The sequence below is a fragment of the Arachis stenosperma genome, chromosome 4 (genome assembly GCF_014773155.1).
Source record: "Arachis stenosperma cultivar V10309 chromosome 4, arast.V10309.gnm1.PFL2, whole genome shotgun sequence".
Lineage (NCBI taxonomy): Eukaryota > Viridiplantae > Streptophyta > Magnoliopsida > Fabales > Fabaceae > Arachis > Arachis stenosperma.
The window spans coordinates 89,036,582-89,056,763 of record NC_080380.1 but is presented as its reverse complement, the minus strand read 5'-3'; the positions used below and the strand labels follow the sequence as shown (position 1 = coordinate 89,056,763).

General features: G+C 39.8%; 1 protein-coding gene and 1 non-coding gene across 2 annotated transcripts; one reads left to right on the top strand and one right to left on the bottom strand.

Annotated features, from left to right (window-relative positions):
- Positions 1–5,269: 5,269 nt before the first annotated feature.
- LOC130977693 (small nucleolar RNA R71) lies at positions 5,270–5,373 on the bottom strand. The gene has a single exon (XR_009085375.1). It is a non-coding gene; the product is annotated as a small nucleolar RNA R71 (small nucleolar RNA).
- Positions 5,374–17,218: 11,845 nt separating this feature from the next.
- On the top strand, positions 17,219–17,551 carry LOC130975183 (uncharacterized). Its single transcript, XM_057900008.1, has one exon. The coding sequence runs from the start codon at positions 17,219–17,221 to the stop codon at positions 17,549–17,551; it is 333 nt and encodes a 110-aa protein (XP_057755991.1).
- Positions 17,552–20,182: the final 2,631 nt, after the last annotated feature.

Below are 20,182 nucleotides of genomic sequence, written 5' to 3'. Positions count from 1 at the left end.
CTCTTTTGAGGTAATCTCTGCCTAGTCAAGTCATCCAGTTCTTTGGTGAGCAAAGGGGGTTCATCCTCCCAAGTCTCATTACCAAATAACTTTTCATTTAGCTTCATGATTGCTCCAAGGTACTTAACAACTTGCTCTTCAGTGACATCTTTGTCCTCTTCAGAGGAAGAATACTCATTAGAGCTCATGAATGATAGAAGTAAATCCAATGGAATCTCTATGGTCTCAGTGTGAGCCTCAGATTCCCATGGTTCCTCATTAGGGAACTCATTGGAAGCCAGTGGATGTCCATTGAGGTCTTCCTCATTGGTGATCACTGCCTCTTCCTCCTCTCCAAATTCGGCCATGTTGATGGCCTTGCACTCTCCTTTTGGATTCTCTTCTGTATTGCTTGGAAGAGTACTAGGAGGGAGTTCAGTAACTTTCTTACTCAGTTGACCCACTTGTGCCTCCAAGTTTCTAATGGAGGACCTTGTTTCAGTCATGAAACTTTGAGTGGTTTTGATTAGATCAGAGACCATGGTTGCTAAGTCAGAGTGGCTCTGCTTAGAACTTTCTGTCTGTTGTTGAGAAGATGATGGAAAAGGCTTGCCATTGCTAAACCTGTTTCTTCCACCATTATTGTTGTTGAAACCTTGTTGAGGTCTCTGTTGATCCTTCCATGAGAGATTTGGATGATTTCTCCATGAAGGATTATAGGTGTTTCCATACGGTTCTCCCATGTAATTCACCTCTTCCATTGATGGGTTCTCAGGATCATAAGCTTCTTCTTCAGATGAAGCGTCCTTAGTACTGCCTGGTGCAGCTTGCATTCCAAACAGACTTTGAGAAATCATATTGACTTGCTGAGTCAATATTTTGTTCTGAGCCAATATGGCATTCAGAGTACCAATCTCAAGAACACCTTTCTTCTTATTCGTCCCATTGTTCACAGGATTCCTTTCAGAAGTGTACATGAATTGGTTATTTGCAACCATTTCAATGAGTTCTTGAGCTTCTGTAGGCGTCTTCTTCAGATGAAGAGATCCTCCAGCAGAGCTGTCCAATGACATCTTGGACAGTTCAGACAGACCATCATAGAAGATACCTATGATGCTCCATTCAGAAAGCATGTCAGAAGGACACTTTCTGATCAATTGTTTGTATCTTTCCCAAGCTTTATAGAGGGATTCACCTTCCTTCTGTCTGAAGGTTTGGACTTCCACTCTAAGCTTACTCAATTTTTGAGGTGGAAAGAACTTTGCCAAGAAGGCATTGACTAGCTTTTCCCAAGAGTTCAGGCTTTCTTTAGGTTGTGAGTCCAACCATATCCTAGCTCTGTCTCTTACAGCAAAAGGGAATAGCATAAGTCTGTAGACCTCAGGGTCAATGATGAGCGGATAATTTATACCCTTTTTGGCATTGTTTTTAGCTAGTTTTTAGTAAGTTCAAGCTACTTTTAGGGATGTTTTCCTTAGTTTTTATGTTAAATTCACATTTCTGGACTTTACTATGAGTTTGTGTGTTTTTCTGTGATTTCAGGTAATTTCTGGCTGAAATTGAGGGACTTGAGCAAAACTCTGAGAAAGGCTGACAAAAGGACTGCTGATGCTGTTGGAATCTGACCTCCCTGCACTCGAAATGGAATTTCTGGAGCTACAGACCTCCAAATGGCGCGCTCTCAACGGCGTTGGAAAGTAGACATCCAGAGCTTTCCAGCAATATATAATAGTCCATACTTTATTCGAAGAATGACGACGTAACTTGGCGTTGAACGCCAAGTACACGCTGCTTTCTGGAGTTAAACGCCAGAAAAACGTCATTATTCGGAGTTGAACGCCCAAAACACGTCATAACTCAGAGTTCAACTCCAAGAGAAGCCTCTGCTCGTGTATTGATCAAGCTCAGCCCAAGCACACACCAAGTGGGCCCCGGAAGTGGATTTATGCATCAATTACTTACTCATGTAAACCCTAGTAGCTAGTCTAGTATATATAGGACATCTATCTATTGTATTAGACATCCTGGATTGTATTTTGAATCCTGTGATCACGTTTTAAGGGGCTGGCCATTCGGCCATGCCTGGACCTCTTTCACTTATGTATTTTCAACGGTGGAGTTTCTGCACACCATAGATTAAGGGTGTGGAGCTCTGCTGTACCTCAAAGATTAATGAAGTTCTATTTTCTTTTATTCAAATCTCTATCTTATTCTTATTCCAAGATATTCATTCGTACCCAAGAACATGATGAATGTGATGAGTTAGATAACCCTCATCACTATTCTCACTGATGGACGCGCGTGATTGACAACCACTTCCGTTCTACATGCAACAAGGCTTGAATGTGTATCTCTTAGATTCCCCAACAGAATCTTCGTGGTATAAGCTAGATAGATGGCGGCATTTATGAGGATCCGGAAAGTCTCACCTTGTCTGTGGTATTCCGAGTAGGATCCTGGGAATCCGGAAAGTCCAACCTTGTCTGTGGTGTTCCGAGTAGGATTCCGGTAATGAATGACTGTGACGTGCTTCAAACCTGTAACCTGCTGGGCGTTAGTGACAGACGCAAAAGAGGAATTCTATTCCAGTAGGGGAGGGAACCAACCGGTGATTAGCCGTACTGTGACAGAGTGCGTGAGCATTAGTTTTCACTGCGAGGATGGGATGTAGCTATCAACCATGGGTGATGCCTCTAGACTGGTTAGCTGTGCGAGTGACAGCCGCATAGGATATTTCCCCGTGAGGATGAACGTAGCCACAGTTGATGGTAAACCCCTATACAAAGCTTGCCATGGAAAGGAGTAAGAAGGATTGAGTAGAAGCAATGGGATAGCAGGCGTCCGAGAGCTCTACAGCATCTCCATTCCGCTTATCTGAAATTCCCACCAATGAATCTGCATAAGTATTTCTATCCCTTTTATTATGTATTTTCTTTTTATTTTATATTTCCAAAACCATAAACAATGTTTAATTCACCTGACTGAGATTTACAAGGTGACCATAGCTTGCTTCATACCAACAATCTCTGTGGATTCGACCCTTACTCACGTAAGGTTATTACTTGGACGACCCAGTACACTTGCTGGTTAGTTGAACGGAGTTGTGAATTCAAGTAAAGAAAATAAACAGTGCCCTAAGGGTATATTCATACTAAAGCTCAAAAGATAGAAGAACATAGTGATCACAATTTCGTCCACCAAGTTTTTGGCGCCGTTGCCGGGGATTGTTCGAGTATGGACAACTGACGGTTCATCTTGTTGCTCAGATTAGGTAATTTTCTTTTCAAAAATCTTTTTCAAAATTTTTCTTTTATTTTTCGTTTTTCAAAACTTTATTTTCGAAAAAATTAATAAAAATACAAAAAAAAAATTAGAAAATCATAAAAAATCAAAAATATTTTGTGTTTCTTGTTTGAGTCTTAAGTCAATTTTTAAGTTTGGTGTCAATTGCATGCTTTTAAAATTTTTTCTTGCATTTTTTCGAAAATCCCATGCATTCATAGTGTTCTTCATGATCTTCAAGTTGTTCTTGATAAGTCCTCTTGTTTGATCTTGATGATTTCTTGTTTTGTGTTGTTTCTTGTTTTTCATATGCATTTTTGCATTCATATTTTCCATGCATTAAAAATTTCTAAGTTTGGTGTCTTGCATATTTTCTTTGCATCAAAAATTTTTCAAAATTATGTTCTTGATGTTCATCATGATCTTCAAAGTGTTCTTGGTGTTCATCTTGACATTCATAGCATTCTTGCATGCATTCATGATTTTGATCTAAAAATTTCATGCATAAAGTATTTTTGTTGTTTTTCTCTTTCATAATTAAAAATTCAAAAATCAAAAAAATATCTTTTCCTTATTTCCCTCCAAAATTTCGAAATTTTGGGATTGACTTGGTCAAAAATTTTCAAAATTAGTTGTTTCTTACAAGTCAAGTCAAAATTTCAATTTTAAAAATCTTATCTTTTCAAAATCTTTTTCAAAAATCATATCTTTTTCTTTTTTTTTATTTTTCGAAAAATTCAAAAATCTTTTTCAAAATTTTTTTTTTCAAAATCTTTTTCTTATCTTTATATGTAATTTTCGAAAATTAGCTAACAATTAATGTGATTGGTTTAAAAATTTGAAGTTTGTTACTTTCTTGTTAAGAAAGGTTCAATCTTTAAAGTTCTAGAATCTTATCTTGTAGTTTCTTGTTAGTGAAGTAAGTAGTTTCAAAATTTTTGAATTAAAACTTTTTATCTTTTATCTTATCTTTTTCAAAAATTTTATCTTTTTCAACAATTTTATCTTTTTCAAAATTTGATTTCAAAATATCTTATCTAACTTACTATCTTCTTATCCTTTTCAATTTTAATTTCAAATCTTTTTCAATCAACTAACTAACTTTTTGTTTGTTTCTTATCTTTTCCAAAACCACCTAACTACTTTTCCCTCTTCTATTTTCGAAAATATCTCTTTCTTTTTCGAAAATTCTTTTTAATTAATTAATTGTTTCATGTTTTAATTTTGATTACATTTTATCTCTAGTTTTCGAAAATCACTAACTCCTTTTCAAAAATTATTTTCGAATTTTCTCTTCTCTTTTCTTCTTCTATTTAATTATTTAATTATTAACACTTCTCTTCACCTCTCTTCATCAAAAATCCGAACCCCCTTCTTCATTCTTATACCCCTTTCTTTTTCTACTAACATAAAGGAATCTCTATACTGTGACATAGAGGATTCCTCTTTCTTTTCTTGTTTCCTTCTCCTTCATATGAGCAGGAACAGGGATAAAGGCACTCTTGTTGAAATTGATCCAGAACCTGAAAGGACTCTGAAGAGAAAATTAAAAGAAGCTAAATTACAACAATCCAGAAGAGCCCTTCTAGAAAATTTCGAACAAGAGAAGGAGATGGCCGAAAATAATAATAATAATGCAAGGAGGATGCTTGGTGACTTCACAAAACCAACGTCCAAGTTTGATGGAAGAAGCATCTCCATTCCTGCCATTGGAGCCAATAACTTTGAGCTTAAGCCTCAACTAGTTGCTTTAATGCAACAAAACTGCAAGTTTTATGGACTTCCATCTGAAGATCCTTATCAGTTTTTAACTGAGTTCTTGCAGATCTGTGAGACTGTGAAGACAAATGGAGTTGATCCTGAAGTCTACAGACTCATGCTTTACCCTTTTGCTGTAAGAGACAGAGCTAGAGTATGGTTGGATTCACAACCCAAGGATAGCCTGGACTCATGGGATAAGCTTGTCACTGCATTCTTAGATAAGTTCTTTCCTCCTCAAAAGCTGAGCAAGCTGAGAGTGGATGTTTAAACCTTCAAACAAAAAGATGGTGAATCCCTCTATGAAGCTTGGGAAAGATACAAGCAGCTGACTAAAAGATGTCCATCTGACATGTTTTCAGAATGGACCATATTAGATATATTCTATTATGGTCTCTCTGAATTTTCGAAAATGTCATTGAATCATTCTGCAGGTGGATCTATTCACCTGAAGAAAACGCCTGAAGAGGCTCAAGAACTCATTGACATGGTTGCAAACAACCAGTTCATGTATACTTCTGAGAGGAATTCCGTGAACAATGGGGTACCTCAAAAGAAAGGAGTTCTTGAAATTGATGCTCTGAATGCCATACTGGCTCAGAACAAAGTGTTGACACAACAGGTCAACATGATCTCTCAAAATCTGAATGGATTGCAACATGCATCCAACAGTACTAGAGAGGCAGCTTCTGAAGAAGCTTATGATCCTGAAAACCCTGCCATGGCAGAGGTTAATTACTTAGGTGAACCTTATGGAAACACCTATAACTCATCATGGAGAAATCATCCAAATTTCTCCTGGAAGGATCAACAAAAACCTCAACAAGGTTTTAATAATGGTGGACGTGCTAGGCTGAACAATAGTAAGCCATATCCATCATCTTCTCAGCAACAGACAGAGAATCCTGAACAAAATAATTCTAATTTAGCTAATATAGTCTCTGATCTGTCAAAGGCCACTTTTAGTTTCATGAATGAAACAAGATCCTCCATTAGAAATCTGGAGGCACAAGTGGGCCAGCTGAGTAAGAAAGTCATTGAAACTCCTCCCAGTATTCTCCCAAGCAATACAGAAGAGAATCCAAAAGGAGAGTGCAAGGCCATTGACATAGTCAAAGTGGCCGAATGCACAAAGGAGGAGGAGGACGAAAATCCCAGTGAAGAAGACCTCCTGGGACGTTCCTCAAGCAAGAAGGAGTTTCCTATTAAGGATCCAGAGGAATCTGAGGCTCATCTAGAGACCATAGAGATTCCATTAAATCTTCTTCTGCCATTCATGAGCTCTGAAGAATATTCATCCTCTGAAGAGAATGAAGATGTGACTGGAGAGCAAGTTGCTCAATATTTAGGAGCTATCATGAAGCTGAATGCCAAGCTGTTTGGTAATGAGACTTGGGAAAGTGAACCTCCCTTGCTCATTAGTGAACTAGATACTTGGATTCAGAGAACTCTACCTCAAAAGAAGCAAGATCCTGGCAAGTTCTTAATACCTTGCACCATTGGCACCATGAGCTTTGAAAAAGCTCTATGTGATCTGGGGTCAGGGATAAATCTGATGCCACTCTCTGTAATGGAGAAGCTGGGGATCATTGAGGTACAACCAGCCTTGTTCTCATTACAATTGGCAGACAAGTCAATGAGACAAGCTTATGGAATAGTAGAGGACGTGCTAGTAAAGGTTGAAGGCCTTTACATCCCTACTGATTTCATAATCCTAGACACTAGGAAGGAAGATGATGAATGCATCATCCTAGGAAGACCTTTCCTAGCCACAGCAGGAGCTGTGATAGATGTCAACAGAGGTGAGTTAGTCCTTCAATTGAATGGGGACTACCTTGTGTTTAAGGCACATGGCCATCCCTCTGTGACAAAAGAGAGTAAGCATGAAGAGCTTCTCTCAGTTCAGTGTCAAGAAGAGCCCACACAGTCAAACTCTAAGTTTGGTGTTGTGAGGCCACAACCAAACTCTAAGTTTGGTGTTCAAACCCCATATCCAAACTCTAAGTTTGGTGTTGGGAATACCACACTTAAGTTGACCTGATCATCTTGTGGCTCCAAGAGAGCCACTGTCAAGCTATTGACATTAAAGAAGCGCTTGTTGGGAGGCAACCCAATTTTATTTATCTAATTTTATTTTATTTTGTTTCTTTGTTATTTTCGTGTTTAATTAGGTACATGATCATGAGGAGTCACGAAAAAAATCAAAAAAATTAAAAACAGAGTCAAAAACAGAAGAAAAAAATTTTTCACCCTGGAGGCAGCACAGGCTGGCGTTCAACGCCAGTAAGGTGCATCTATCTGGCGTTCAACGCCAGAACAGAGCACCATTCTGGCGTTGAACGCCCAAAACAAGCAACAACCTGGCGTTAAACGCCAGGATGCGCACACAGAGGACAAACTGGCGCTGAACGCCAGAAACAAGCATGAAACTGGCGTTCAACGCCAGAAACATGCATTACATGGGCGTTTAACGCCCAGAACATGCACCAATGGGCGTTTGAACGCCAGGATGATGCATGAAGGCATGTTACATGCCTATATGGTGAAGGAATGGTAATTGTTTTCACCTCAGGATCTGTGGACCCCACAGGATCCTCACCTCAGGATCTGTGGACCCCACAGGATCCCCACCTACCACATTTCTTTTAATCCTAATCACACTCTCCTAATCCAAATCTCATTCTCAATGTCACACTTCCCAAAAACCTTCACCTATCACCTCAATTCCTCTTCCCAATTTCCCCATTCACCATTCACATCAACCTCCTCTTCCCCATACACCCCACCTACCCTCATAACATTCAAATTCAATTTCCCACCCATTCCCACCCAAATGGCCGAAACCCACCCTCCCCTCTCCCTATAAATACTCTTCACTTATTCTTTATTTTCACACAACCCAAAACCCATCTCTCACCATATAGCCGAACCTACTCCTCCCCCTTTCTACCATTTTCTCTTCTTCTTCTTCTACTATTCTTTTCTTTCTTGCTCGAGGACGAGCAAATTTTAAGTTTGGTGTGGTAAAAAGCCTAAGCTTTTTTATTTTTCATTCACCATCAATGGCACCCAAGACCGGAGTTTCCTCAAGAAAAGGAAAAGGGAAGGCAAGAGCTTCCACTTCCGAGTCATGGGAGGAGGAGAGATTCATCTCCAAGAGCCACCAAGACCACTTCTATGATGTTGTGGCAAAGAAGAAAGTGATCCATGAGGTCCCTTTCAAACTCAAGAAGAATGAGTATCCGAAAATCCGACATGAAATTCAAAGAAGAGGTTGGGAAGTCATAGCCAACCCCATACAACAAGTTGGAATTTTAATGGTTCAAGAGTTCTATGCCAATACATGGATCACTAGAAACCATGATCAAAGTATGAACCCAAGTCCAAAGAATTATCTCACAATGGTTAGGGGGAAATACTTAGATTTTAGTCCGGAAAATGTGAGGTTGGCGTTTCATTTACCTATGATGCAAGGTGATGAACACCCCTACACTAGAAGGGTCAAATTTGATCAAAGGTTAGACCAAGTCCTAATGGACATTTGTGTGGAAGGCGCCCAATGGAGAATAGACTCCAAAGGCAAGCCAGTCCAACTAAGAAGACTAGACCTCAAGCCTGTAGCTAGAGGATGGTTGGAGTTCATCCAAAGATCCATCATCCCTACAAGCAACCGATCTGAAGTTACTGTGGATCGGGCCATCATGATTCATAGCATCATGATTGGAGAGGAAGTAGAGGTTCATGAAGTCATATCCAATGAACTCTACAAAATAGCTGACAAGCCTTCATACATGGCACGGCTAGCCTTCCCCCACCTCATATGCCATCTATGTTATTCAGCCGGAGTTATCATAGATGGAGATGTCTCCATTGAAGAAGACAAGCCCATCACCAAGAAAAGGATGGAGCAAACAAGGGAAGTTCCTCACGGCCCCCAAGGAGAACATGAGGAAGTTCATCATCAACAAATGCCTCATGGAATGCACTTTCCTCCCAACAACTATTGGGAGCAACTCAGTACCTCTTTAGAGGATTTGAGCCATAATGTGGAACAACTAAGGGTGGAACACCATGAACACGCCCTCACTCTCCAAGAAATAAGAGAAGATCAAAGAGCAATGAGGGAGGAGCAACAAAGGCAAGGAAGGGACATAGAAGAGTTGAAGAACATTATTGGTCCTTCAAGAAGAAGACGCCACTAGAGGTGGATTCATTCCTTGTTCTTTATTTCTTTCTGTTTTCGGTTTTTAATTATTGTGTTTATCTATGTTTTGTGTCTTTATTTCATGATCATTAGTATGTAACCATGCCTTAAAGCTATGAATAAAATCCATTAGTCCTTCACCTCTCTTAAAAGAAAAATGTTTTAATTCAAAAGAACAAGAAGTACATAATTTTCGAAATTATTATTGAATTTAGTTTAATTATTTTGATGTGGTGACAATGCTTTTGTTTTCTGAATGAATGAATGAACAGTGCATATGTCTTTTGATCTTGTTGTTTATGAGTGTTTAAAATTGTTGGTTCTTGAAAGAATGATGAACAAAGAGAAATGTTATTGATGATCTGAAAAACATCATGAACTTGATTCTTGAAGCAAGAAAAAGCAGCAAAAAAAAATGGCAAAAATTTTAAAGCAAGGATCCAAGGCTTTGAGCATCACTGGATAGGAGGGCCCAAGGAAAATAAATCCAGGCCTAAGCGGCTAAATCAAGCTGTCCCTAACCATGTGCTTGTGTCATGAAGGTCCAAGTGAAAAGCTTGAGACTGAATGGTTAAAGTCGTGATCTAAAGCTAAAGAGTGTGCTTAAGAGCTCTGGACACCACTAACTGGGGACTTTAGCAAAGCTAAGTCACAATCTGAAAAGGTTCACCCAGTTATGTGTCTGTGGCATTTGTGTATCCGGTGGTAATACTGGAAGACAAAGTGCTTAGGGCCACAGCCAAGACTCATAAGTAGCTGTGTTCAAGAATCAACATGCTTAACTAAGAAAGTCAATAACACTATCCCAAATTCTAAGTTCCCCCAGAGACGCCAATACCTCTAAACTACAAAGGAAAAAGTGAGATGCCAAAACTGTTCAGAAGCAAAAAGCTACAAGTCCCGCTCATGTAATTAAATTAATATTCATTGATATTTTGGACCTTATAGTATATTCTCTTCTTTTTATCCTATTTGATTTTCAGTTGCTTGGGGACAAGCAACAATTTAAGTTTGGTGTTGTGATGAGCGGATAATTTATACGCTTTTTGGCATTGTTTTTAGCTAGTTTTTAGTAAGTTCAAGCTACTTTTAGGGATGTTTTCCTTAGTTTTTATGTTAAATTCACATTTCTGGACTTTACTATGAGTTTGTGTGTTTTTCTGTGATTTCAGGTAATTTCTGGCTGAAATTGAGGGACTTGAGCAAAACTCTGAGAAAGGCTGACAAAAGGACTGCTGATGCTGTTGGAATCTGACCTCCCTGCACTCGAATGGATTTTCTGGAGCTACAGACCTTCAAATGGCGCGCTCTAAACGGCGTTGGAAAGTAGACATCCAGAGCTTTCCAGCAATATATAATAGTCCATACTTTATTCGAAGAATGATGACGTAACTTGGCGTTGAACGCCAAGCACACGCTGCTTTCTGGAGTTAAACGCCAGAAAAACGTCATTATTCGGAGTTGAACGCCCAAAACACGTCATAACTCAGAGTTCAACTCCAAGAGAAGCCTCTGCTCGTGTATTGATCAAGCTCAGCCCAAGCACACACCAAGTGGGCCCCGGAAGTGGATTTATGCATCAATTACTTACTCATGTAAACCCTAGTAGCTAGTCTAGTATATATAGGACATCTATCTATTGTATTAGACATCCTGGATTGTATTTTGAATCCTGTGATCACGTTTTATGGGGCTGGCCATTCGGCCATGCCTGGACCTCTTTCACTTATGTATTTTCAACGGTGGAGTTTCTGCACACCATAGATTAAGGGTGTGGAGCTCTGCTGTACCTCAAAGATTAATGAAGTTCTATTTTCTTTTATTCAAATCTCTATCTTATTCTTATTCCAAGATATTCATTCGTACCCAAGAACATGATGAATGTGATGAGTTAGATAACCCTCATCACTATTCTCACTGATGGACGCGCGTGATTGACAACCACTTCCGTTCTACATGCAACAAGGCTTGAATGTGTATCTCTTAGATTCCCCAACAGAATCTTCGTGGTATAAGCTAGATAGATGGCGGCATTTATGAGGATCCGGAAAGTCTCACCTTGTCTGTGGTATTCCGAGTAGGATCCTGGGAATCCGGAAAGTCCAACCTTGTCTGTGGTGTTCCGAGTAGGATTCCGGTAATGAATGACTGTGACGTGCTTCAAACCTGTAACCTGCTGGGCGTTAGTGACAGACGCAAAAGAGGGATTCTATTCCAGTAGGGGAGGGAACCAACCGGTGATTAGCCGTACTGTGACAGAGTGCGTGAGCATTAGTTTTCACTGCGAGGATGGGATGTAGCTATCAACCATGGGTGATGCCTCCAGACTGGTTAGCTGTGCGAGTGACAGCCGCATAGGATATTTCCCCGTGAGGATGAAAGTAGCCACAGTTGATGGTGAACCCCTATACAAAGCTTGCCATGGAAAGGAGTAAGAAGGATTGAGTAGAAGCAATGGGATAGCAGGCGTCCGAGAGCTCTACAGCATCTCCATTCCGCTTATCTGAAATTCCCACCAATGAATCTGCATAAGTATTTCTATCCCTTTTATTATGTATTTTCTTTTTATTTTATATTTCCAAAACCATAAACAATGTTTAATTAACCTGACTGAGATTTACAAGGTGACCATAGCTTGCTTCATACCAACAATCTCTATGGATTCGACCCTTACTCACGTAAGGTTATTACTTGGACGACCCAGTACACTTGCTGGTTAGTTGAACGGAGTTGTGAATTCAAGTAAAGAAAATAAACAGTGCCCTAAGGGTATATTCATACTAAAGCTCAAAAGATAGAAGAACATAGTGATCACAATTTCGTCCACCAGTCAACCCCATTGGTCTTGACAGTGTCACAGATTTGCAAGAATTCAGCTAAAAACTGATGAGGATCTTCCAATGGAAGTCCATGGAACTTGCAATTCTGTTGCATTAGAGAAACTAATTGAGGCTTAAGCTCAAAGTTGTTTGCTCCAATGGCAGGGATAGAGATGCTTCTCCCATAGAAGTCGGGAGTAGGTGCAGTAAAGTCACCCAGCACCTTCCTTGTATTGTTGGCATTGTTGTTGTTTTCGGCTGCCATGTCTTTTTCTTGTTTGAAGATTTCTGTTAGGTCCTCTTCAGAGAGTAGTGCTTTAGCTTCTCTTAGCTTTCGCTTCAAGGTCCTTTCAGGTTCAGGGTCAGCCTCAACAAGAATGCTTTTGTCTTTGCTCCTACTCATATGAAAGAGAAGAGAACAAGAAAGTATGGAATCCTCTATGTCACAGTATAGAGATTCCTTGAGATGTCAGAGGAAAAGAAGAATAGAAGGAGGAGGTAGAAGAATTCGAACTTATCAAGAGGGATAGAGTTCGAATTGTGCATTGAGGAGGAGTGTAAGTCCATAAATTGAGGGATGTGAGAAGAGGGGAAGAATTTTCGAAAATAAAGTAAGAGATTTTGAAATAATTAAAAGAAATTTTGAAAAAATGATTGGTGATTTTCGAAAACTAAGATTGAGAAAGTAATTAAGTAATTTTTGAAAAAGATTTTGAAATTAGAAATAAAAAAGATATGATTGAAGACTATTTTGAAAAAGATGTGATTAAAAAGATATGATTGAAAAACAATTTAAAAAGATTTGATTTTTAAAATTAATGACTTGGCTAACAAGAAATTTAAAAGATATGATTCAGACATTAAACCTTTCTTAACAGAAAAGGCAACACACTTGAAATGTTGAATCAAATCATTAATTGTTAGCAAGTATTTTTGAAAATGGAAAGAAATTGATTTTGAAAATATATGATTGAAAAGATATGATTTGAAAAAGATTTGATTTTGAAAAATTATGGAAACTTGAAAAAATTTGAATTAAAAACAAAATCTTCCCTCTTGTGCCATCCTGACGTTAAACGCCCAGAATGGTATCCATTCTGGCGTTTAACGCACAAAACTCTACCTTTTTGGGCGTTAAACGCCCAGCCAGGCACCCTGGCTGGCGTTTAAACGCCAGTTTTCCTTCCTCATTGGGCGTTTTGAACGCCCAGCTTTTTCTGTGTAATTCCTCTGCTGTATGTTCTGAATCTTCAATTCTCTGTATTATTGACTTGAAAAGACACAAAGAATTTTTTTTTTGAATTTTTAATGATGAGGAATAATCAAAATGCAACTAAAATCAAATAAACAATGCATGCAAGACACCAAACTTAGAAGTTTGTATACTATTGACACTAACAAATTGAGAATGCATATGAGAAACAACAAAACACTCAAGACAAGAGAATTTAAAGATCATAGCAAGGAAATCATCAAGAACAACTTGAAGATCAATGAAGAACATAATGCATGTAATTTTCGAAATTTAGTGGAATAAAGACATGCAATTGACACCAAACTTAAAATTAGACACTAGACTCAAACAAGAAACATAAAAATATTTTTGATTTTAAGATTTTATAATTTTTTTTTTTGGATTTTTCGAAAATTATATGGAAAAGAAAATAAAGAGATTCAAAATTTTTAATAAGAATTCCAGGAATCATGCAATGTTAGTCTAAAGCTTTAGTCTAAAGAAATTAGACATGGCTAGCCAAGCTTCAGCAGGACATTACATTCAAGAGCTAAATTGATGAGAATCAATCAGCTTTGGTGATGATGAAAACATCACCTTGAAACTCTAAAATTCATTCTTAAAAATTATGAAGAAAAATACCTAATCTAAGCAACAAGATGAACCGTCAGTTGTCTAAACTCGAACAATCCCCGGCAACGGCGCCAAAAACTTGGTGCACGAAATTGTGATCATCAATGGCGCCATCAACATGGTACGCTAAATTGCAATCTCAACTCTTTATCACAACTTCGCACAACTAACCAGCAAGTGCACTGTGTCGTCCAAGTAATAAACCTTACGCGAGTAAGGGTTGATCCCACAGAGATTGTTGGTATGAAGCAAGCTATGGTCATCTTGTAAATCTCAGTCAGGCGGATTCAAATGGTTATGGAGGATTAATGATTAAAAGATAAATAAAACATAAAATAAAGATAGAAATACTTATGTAATTCATTGGTGAGAATTTCAGATAAACGTATGGAGATGCTTTGTCCCTTCCGTCTCTCTGCTTTCCTACTGTCTTCATCCAATCCTTCTTACTCCTTTCCATGGCAAGCTGTATGTTGGGCATCACCGTTGTCAATGGCTACAGTCCCGTCCTCTCAGTGAAAATGTTCAACGCGCTCTGTCACAGCACGACTATTCATCTGTCGGTTCTCGATCATGTCGGAATAGAATCCAGTGATTCTTTTGCGTCTGTCACTAACGCCCCACAATCGCGAGTTTGAAGCTCGTCACAGTCATTCAATCCTTGAATCCTACTCAGAATACCACAGACAAGATTTATACCTTCCGGATTCTCTTGAATGCCGCCATCAATTCTAGCTTATACCACGAAGATTCCGATTAAGGGATCCAAGAGATATCCACTCAATCTAAGGTAGAACGGAGGTGGTTGTCAGGCACACGTTCATAGGTGAGAATGATGATAAGTGTCACGGATCATCACATTCATCAAGTTGAGGAACAAGTGATATCTTAGAACAAGAATAAGCCGAATTGAATAGAAGAACAATAGTAATTGCATTGATACTCGAGGTACAGCAGAGCTCCACACCTTAATCTATGGTGTGTAGAAACTCCACCGTTGAAAATACATAAGAACAAGGTCTAGGCATGGCCGAATGGCCAGCCTCCCAAAGAGGGTTCAATCATAAAAACATGATCAAAAGATTATCAATACAATTGCAAAAGGTCCTATTTGTAGATAACTAGTAGCTTAGTGTTTACAAAGATGAGTAAATTACATAAAAATCCACTTCCGGGCCCACTTGGTGTGTGTTTGGGCTGAGCATTAAAGCTTTCATGTGTAGAGACTTTTCTTGGAGTTAAACGCCAGCTTTTGTGCCTGTTTGGGCGTTTAACTCCCATTCTTGTGCTAGTTCCGGCGTTAAACGCCAGAATTATTGAGCTGACTTGGAACGCCTGTTTGGGCCGTCAAATCTCGAGCAAAGTATGGACTTTTATACATTACTAGAATGCCCATGATGTCTACTTTCCAACGCAATTGAGAGCGCGCCAATTGGGCTTCTGTAGCTCCAGAATATCCACTTCGAGTGCACGGAGGTTAGAATCCAACAGAATCTGCAGTCCTTTTCAACCTCTGAATCAGATTTTTGCTCAGGTCGCTCAATTTCAGCCAGAAAATACCTAAAATCACTAAAAAACAGACAAACTCATAGTAAAGTCCAGAAAAGTGAATTTTAACTAAAAACTAATAAAAATATTAGAAAAACTAACTAAAACATACTAAAAACATACTAAAAACAATGCCAAAAAGCGTATAAATTATTCGCTCATCAGTAGGGAAACAGAGCTCACAGTACAGGTTAGGAAACCTGGCAGTGTCAGTGGGCGGTAGCTGCTGGTTCTCCTTATCCACTTCATTCAGTTGGTTATTGGCATAGTTGGCATAAGGAGAAAGAGTAGAGGCTTGAGGTGTCTTCCTCTTTCTAGAGGTAACCTTTGCTTTCCTTCTACCAGACATCCTGAAAATAATAGATATGACAGGATGTAAGCAATTAAGCCAAGTAGAGGAATAATGGAAAGCAAGGAATGACATATTCAGAAAATAAGAGGATTGACATGTAATCATGGAGTGAGTTGAGAGAGAAGAATTCTTGGAATGCAAGAAACATAATTCAAAAATCGAACAAAGCCACAAACCAAGAATTCAAGCTACAATTGCACAATGCTTGTTTATTAAGCCTAATAAGTGTCATATACCCAAAATAATGGTGAAAAGGTTAGTTTGAAAACAAAAAGAGAAGTTAGTTGGTTAATCAAGTTAGAGGTTAGAGAACCGGTTCAAAAATTAGTGGTATGACGGTTATTGGCTCAATCAAAAGAAATGCACAAAGTATGGAAACAAGCATACTCACATTCATGAGGACGATGTAGTCATTGAGGATGAAATATGAAATTGCATAAAAGCATATAATATGGAAAACAAATCATTAATTAACGTTCTGGTCACTAAAATTGTAACAATTGGTGTGGAAAGATTGAAATATGCACTATGTGTGGCGACAAGCAACTTGGAAGCAGTTTTGAATCAACAGGGTCACACTAGTGAAATCCACCAATTATTGCAATAAATGAACCTTATTGGAGAAAATCACAAGTTAAAGTCAAATGATAAGTTTAGTATGAGTCAAAAGGCAATTGACTTAACTTGAAAAGTGAAAACACGAAGAGGTTCAAATTGAAGAAATAGGGTTAGGCAAGATATTATTTGTCACAGAAATCCGACAAAGAGTTCCTTGGACCAACCCTTTATTCAATGCATATCAACGGGAATAAAAATAAACACAGAAATGCCAACCGAGTCAACCTAAGAATTGAACTTGGTGAGGTCAAGTAATCCTAAATTGAAAAAATGGCAAGTTCAATTCTAGGTGACAAGTGGAAAACAAAATAGTTTCGTAGAAATTTGGGCAGCATTCCGGCAGTAAATCAGACGTTCCCGGACTGCAAAAGGCAAAATACAAGCATATGAACCCAAAATTTGCAACAAGCATGGTAAGAGCATGGATTATGTATGTTTAGGTAGCAACAATCACAAGCATACAATTGAATCCCAACAAACAGCAGTCGGTAATAGCATGTAAAACAAAAATCATCACAGCAATCATCATTTAGCAAAGTATGCACTATTTGAAAAGTAAACAAGAACGGAGCACTTATCAGGCCTAGAATCCTCTAACCACAACGTAACTACCTAACAGCATGCATCTCTATCTGACCTAACAACCAAAATTAATCAACTAACTAAATAAAATTAACGAACAAAATTAATGAAAAGAAAAATAAGGGAACGGAACAGTGGAGGCAGGGGAACCTAGAACAGGACAGAAGAGAGAACTGGAAGGGGGGATTTGGGGAAGATAAGGGGCTACAATGCCACCCAGGAACGGAGGCGGCGGTGGGCTTCGCGGCGGAGTAGAGGGTGGCACAGGCAATGCGGGCAGAGGCGGTAAGGAAGAGGAACGAAGGAGGATTGGGCGAAGAATGGGGGAAAAGGAAGGAGGGGACAGTGGTGGGGATGGGGTCACCGGCGGCAGTGCGGCGCGGCGGGAACGGCAGAGGCAGAGGGGGAAAGAAAGAGAGAAGGGGAAGGGAAGAAGAAGGAGGGGAGAAGGGCGGCGCGGTGGCGGCGTTCAGGTGGACGGAGTGGTGGCGGGCGTGGCAGTTACAGAACTGGAGGGGGGTGGCAATGGAGGTTTGGAGTGATGAGAGGGAAGTGGAACGATGAGGGAGAGTTGGGGGGTTAGGGCACGCGAATGGGACGGTTCTCGCGTCCCTGGGGGTTATGGAATTCAAATCCGTGCGTACGCGTTCTGCGCGCACGCGTGGGTGGCGAAGGGATGGAGGGACACAGAAGCGTGAGGTGTCCCTACCTGTGGGTGGAGATATATGCAGGGGCGCGTACACGTAATGTACGCATCCGTGGGGATTGACTTTGTGCTAAACGCACGCTTCTATCATCGTTTTCACGCAACTCTTTGTTTAGATTGAAGGGGACAAAATGTACGTGTGACGCGTGCGCGTCTTGCCAAAAGTTCAATGGGCGTGTGCGCGTCAGGGACGTGGGCGCACGGGTTTAATTGTTCCTCTAGCACACCAGCCGCACGATTCCATTACAACTTTCTGTTTGTTGGATGGAAGAGCAGAGATTTCGTCGATGCCCACGTGTGGCTCCCGCGCACGCGTGGGTTGCCCTTTCTCATTTTTTTAATATATGCAGAGTGCAGACTAAATGTATTTATGTAGGACTTAATACTGACGAAAGTAACAGAGAACTATTAGCAAAATTGAAAGATCATACCATGGTGGGTTGTCTCCCACCTAGCACTTTTAGTTATTGTCCTTAAGTTGGACATTTGATGAGCTCCTTGTCATGGTGGCTTGTGCTTGAACTCGTCCAGGAATCCCCACCATCACTTGGACTTCCAATAAGCTACGACATTTCCCAGTGAATTTACCAAGCCTTGATGAAGTCCTTCACAAGCCTTGAACTCCCAAAGTTGATCCTTTTGTATGCCGGGATCCCAAATCCTGTTTTTACACCCGTCTTTAAGTAGATCATCAGTATTCCACTCAGGTGGCAAGCAATTCGAATTCTCAATGTAATACCAAATTCTTCTCTTAGATCCCACCAATTGATCACTAGTCCCACCTTTGGACCTAACTCTTGAAGTCGCAGCTTTGATGAGTCTTGATTTGCAACTCCAACTACTAAACATCCTTCTCTTATGCTTAATGCCACAAAGCTTCCTAAGTTGACCATCGGTTTCAAGAATACCATACTCAAGTGGGGTTGTAAAGAAAATAGATGGTAACCTAGGTAGAGAAGTTGCTAACGACCTTGATGACACATGTTCAACTCCCGTCCATCCTTTTTGAGGGACTTCCACTTCCACATCGTTCTCAGATTCAATCGAAGAAGGATCTTCATATTCAATGAGTTCATTTGTGGGTGTGGATTCATCACCAGGAAGACTTGATTCACGATTGTCTTTACCAAGGGAACTCACTTTTTGACCTATTCCATCCAATTCTCCGTAGGGAATATGCCATGGAGGTTTTGCACTAGCTTCCTTAACATCAATGTCAAGCTTCTTGGAGGAATACTCTACAATTCTAGATTCCCATGGAGGTTTAGCGTCTCCTAAGTCTTCAACCACCTCCTCCTCTTCAACTATTACGGCTTCCTCTACTTGTTCCAACACAAAGTCGCGTTTCTCATTGTCCACTGGAGTTTCTAGTGTCTCTTTCATGCTATGCTCTTTTATTGATTCTCCACATGTAGCCATGGAAGTACTTTGAATGTCAAAGCACAAGGAGTCTAAATTACCTACTACTCGCTCCAATTGATGAAGGGTTGCATGAAATCGATCCAGTGTTTCCTCGAGACGATCCCTTGACTCTTGTTCCTCTTGGATAACATAATTAGGATCATATAGCTCGTGGAATGATGGATATGGGGAGAGTGCTTATGGAGATGGTGGTTCTTGGGAGTGATTGGGTTTGAATCAGGGTAGTTCTATGTATGGCTCACATGGTTCATAGGGTGGTTGGTATGGTGGATAAGGGTTAGGATCATATGAGGGTGTTTGGTAGTAGAGGGCTTGTAAGTATGGTGGTTCAAAGCTATGTTGAGGAGGGGGTTCATAGGCGTATGGTGGCCGTTGAATGTCACGAAAAGGTCCATGATAAACCCCTATTTTATGAGTCATCTTGTGCTTAAATTGAGTGTTTTTATCAAATCTTCACCCACTTATTCATGTAAATTGCAAGGTTTTACTATTTCTTCCTCATTTTATGATATATGTGAAAACATGTTTCCTATGCTTTAAAAATATTAAATTTAATTATCCTTTATTACCATTCGATGCCGTAATTTGTGTGTTAAGTATTTTCAGGTTTCATAGGGCAGGAATGACTTAGAGGACAAAAAGGAGACATACAAAATTGGAAGGAAAGCACAAAAGTAGAGTTCTGAAGAAAAAGCAGTGACGCAAACGCGTGGACCATGCAGACGCGTGCTTAGCGCAAAAAGCAGCGACGCGAATGCATGGATGACATGGACACATGACTTGAGCAGAACGCAATTGACGTAGACACGTGATTGACACGGACGCGCGGAAGAGCAAAACTCCATATGACGCGAACGCATGATGCACGCGTACGCGTAACAGACGCCACGTGCAGAAATTGCAGAAAACACTCCTAACGATTTCTGAACCATCTTTTGGCCCAGATCCAAGTCCAGAAGCACAGATTGGAGGCTATAAAGTGGGGAATCCATCCATTCATCAATAGGACAACTGATACAACATTCATAATTAATAATTTTAGGTT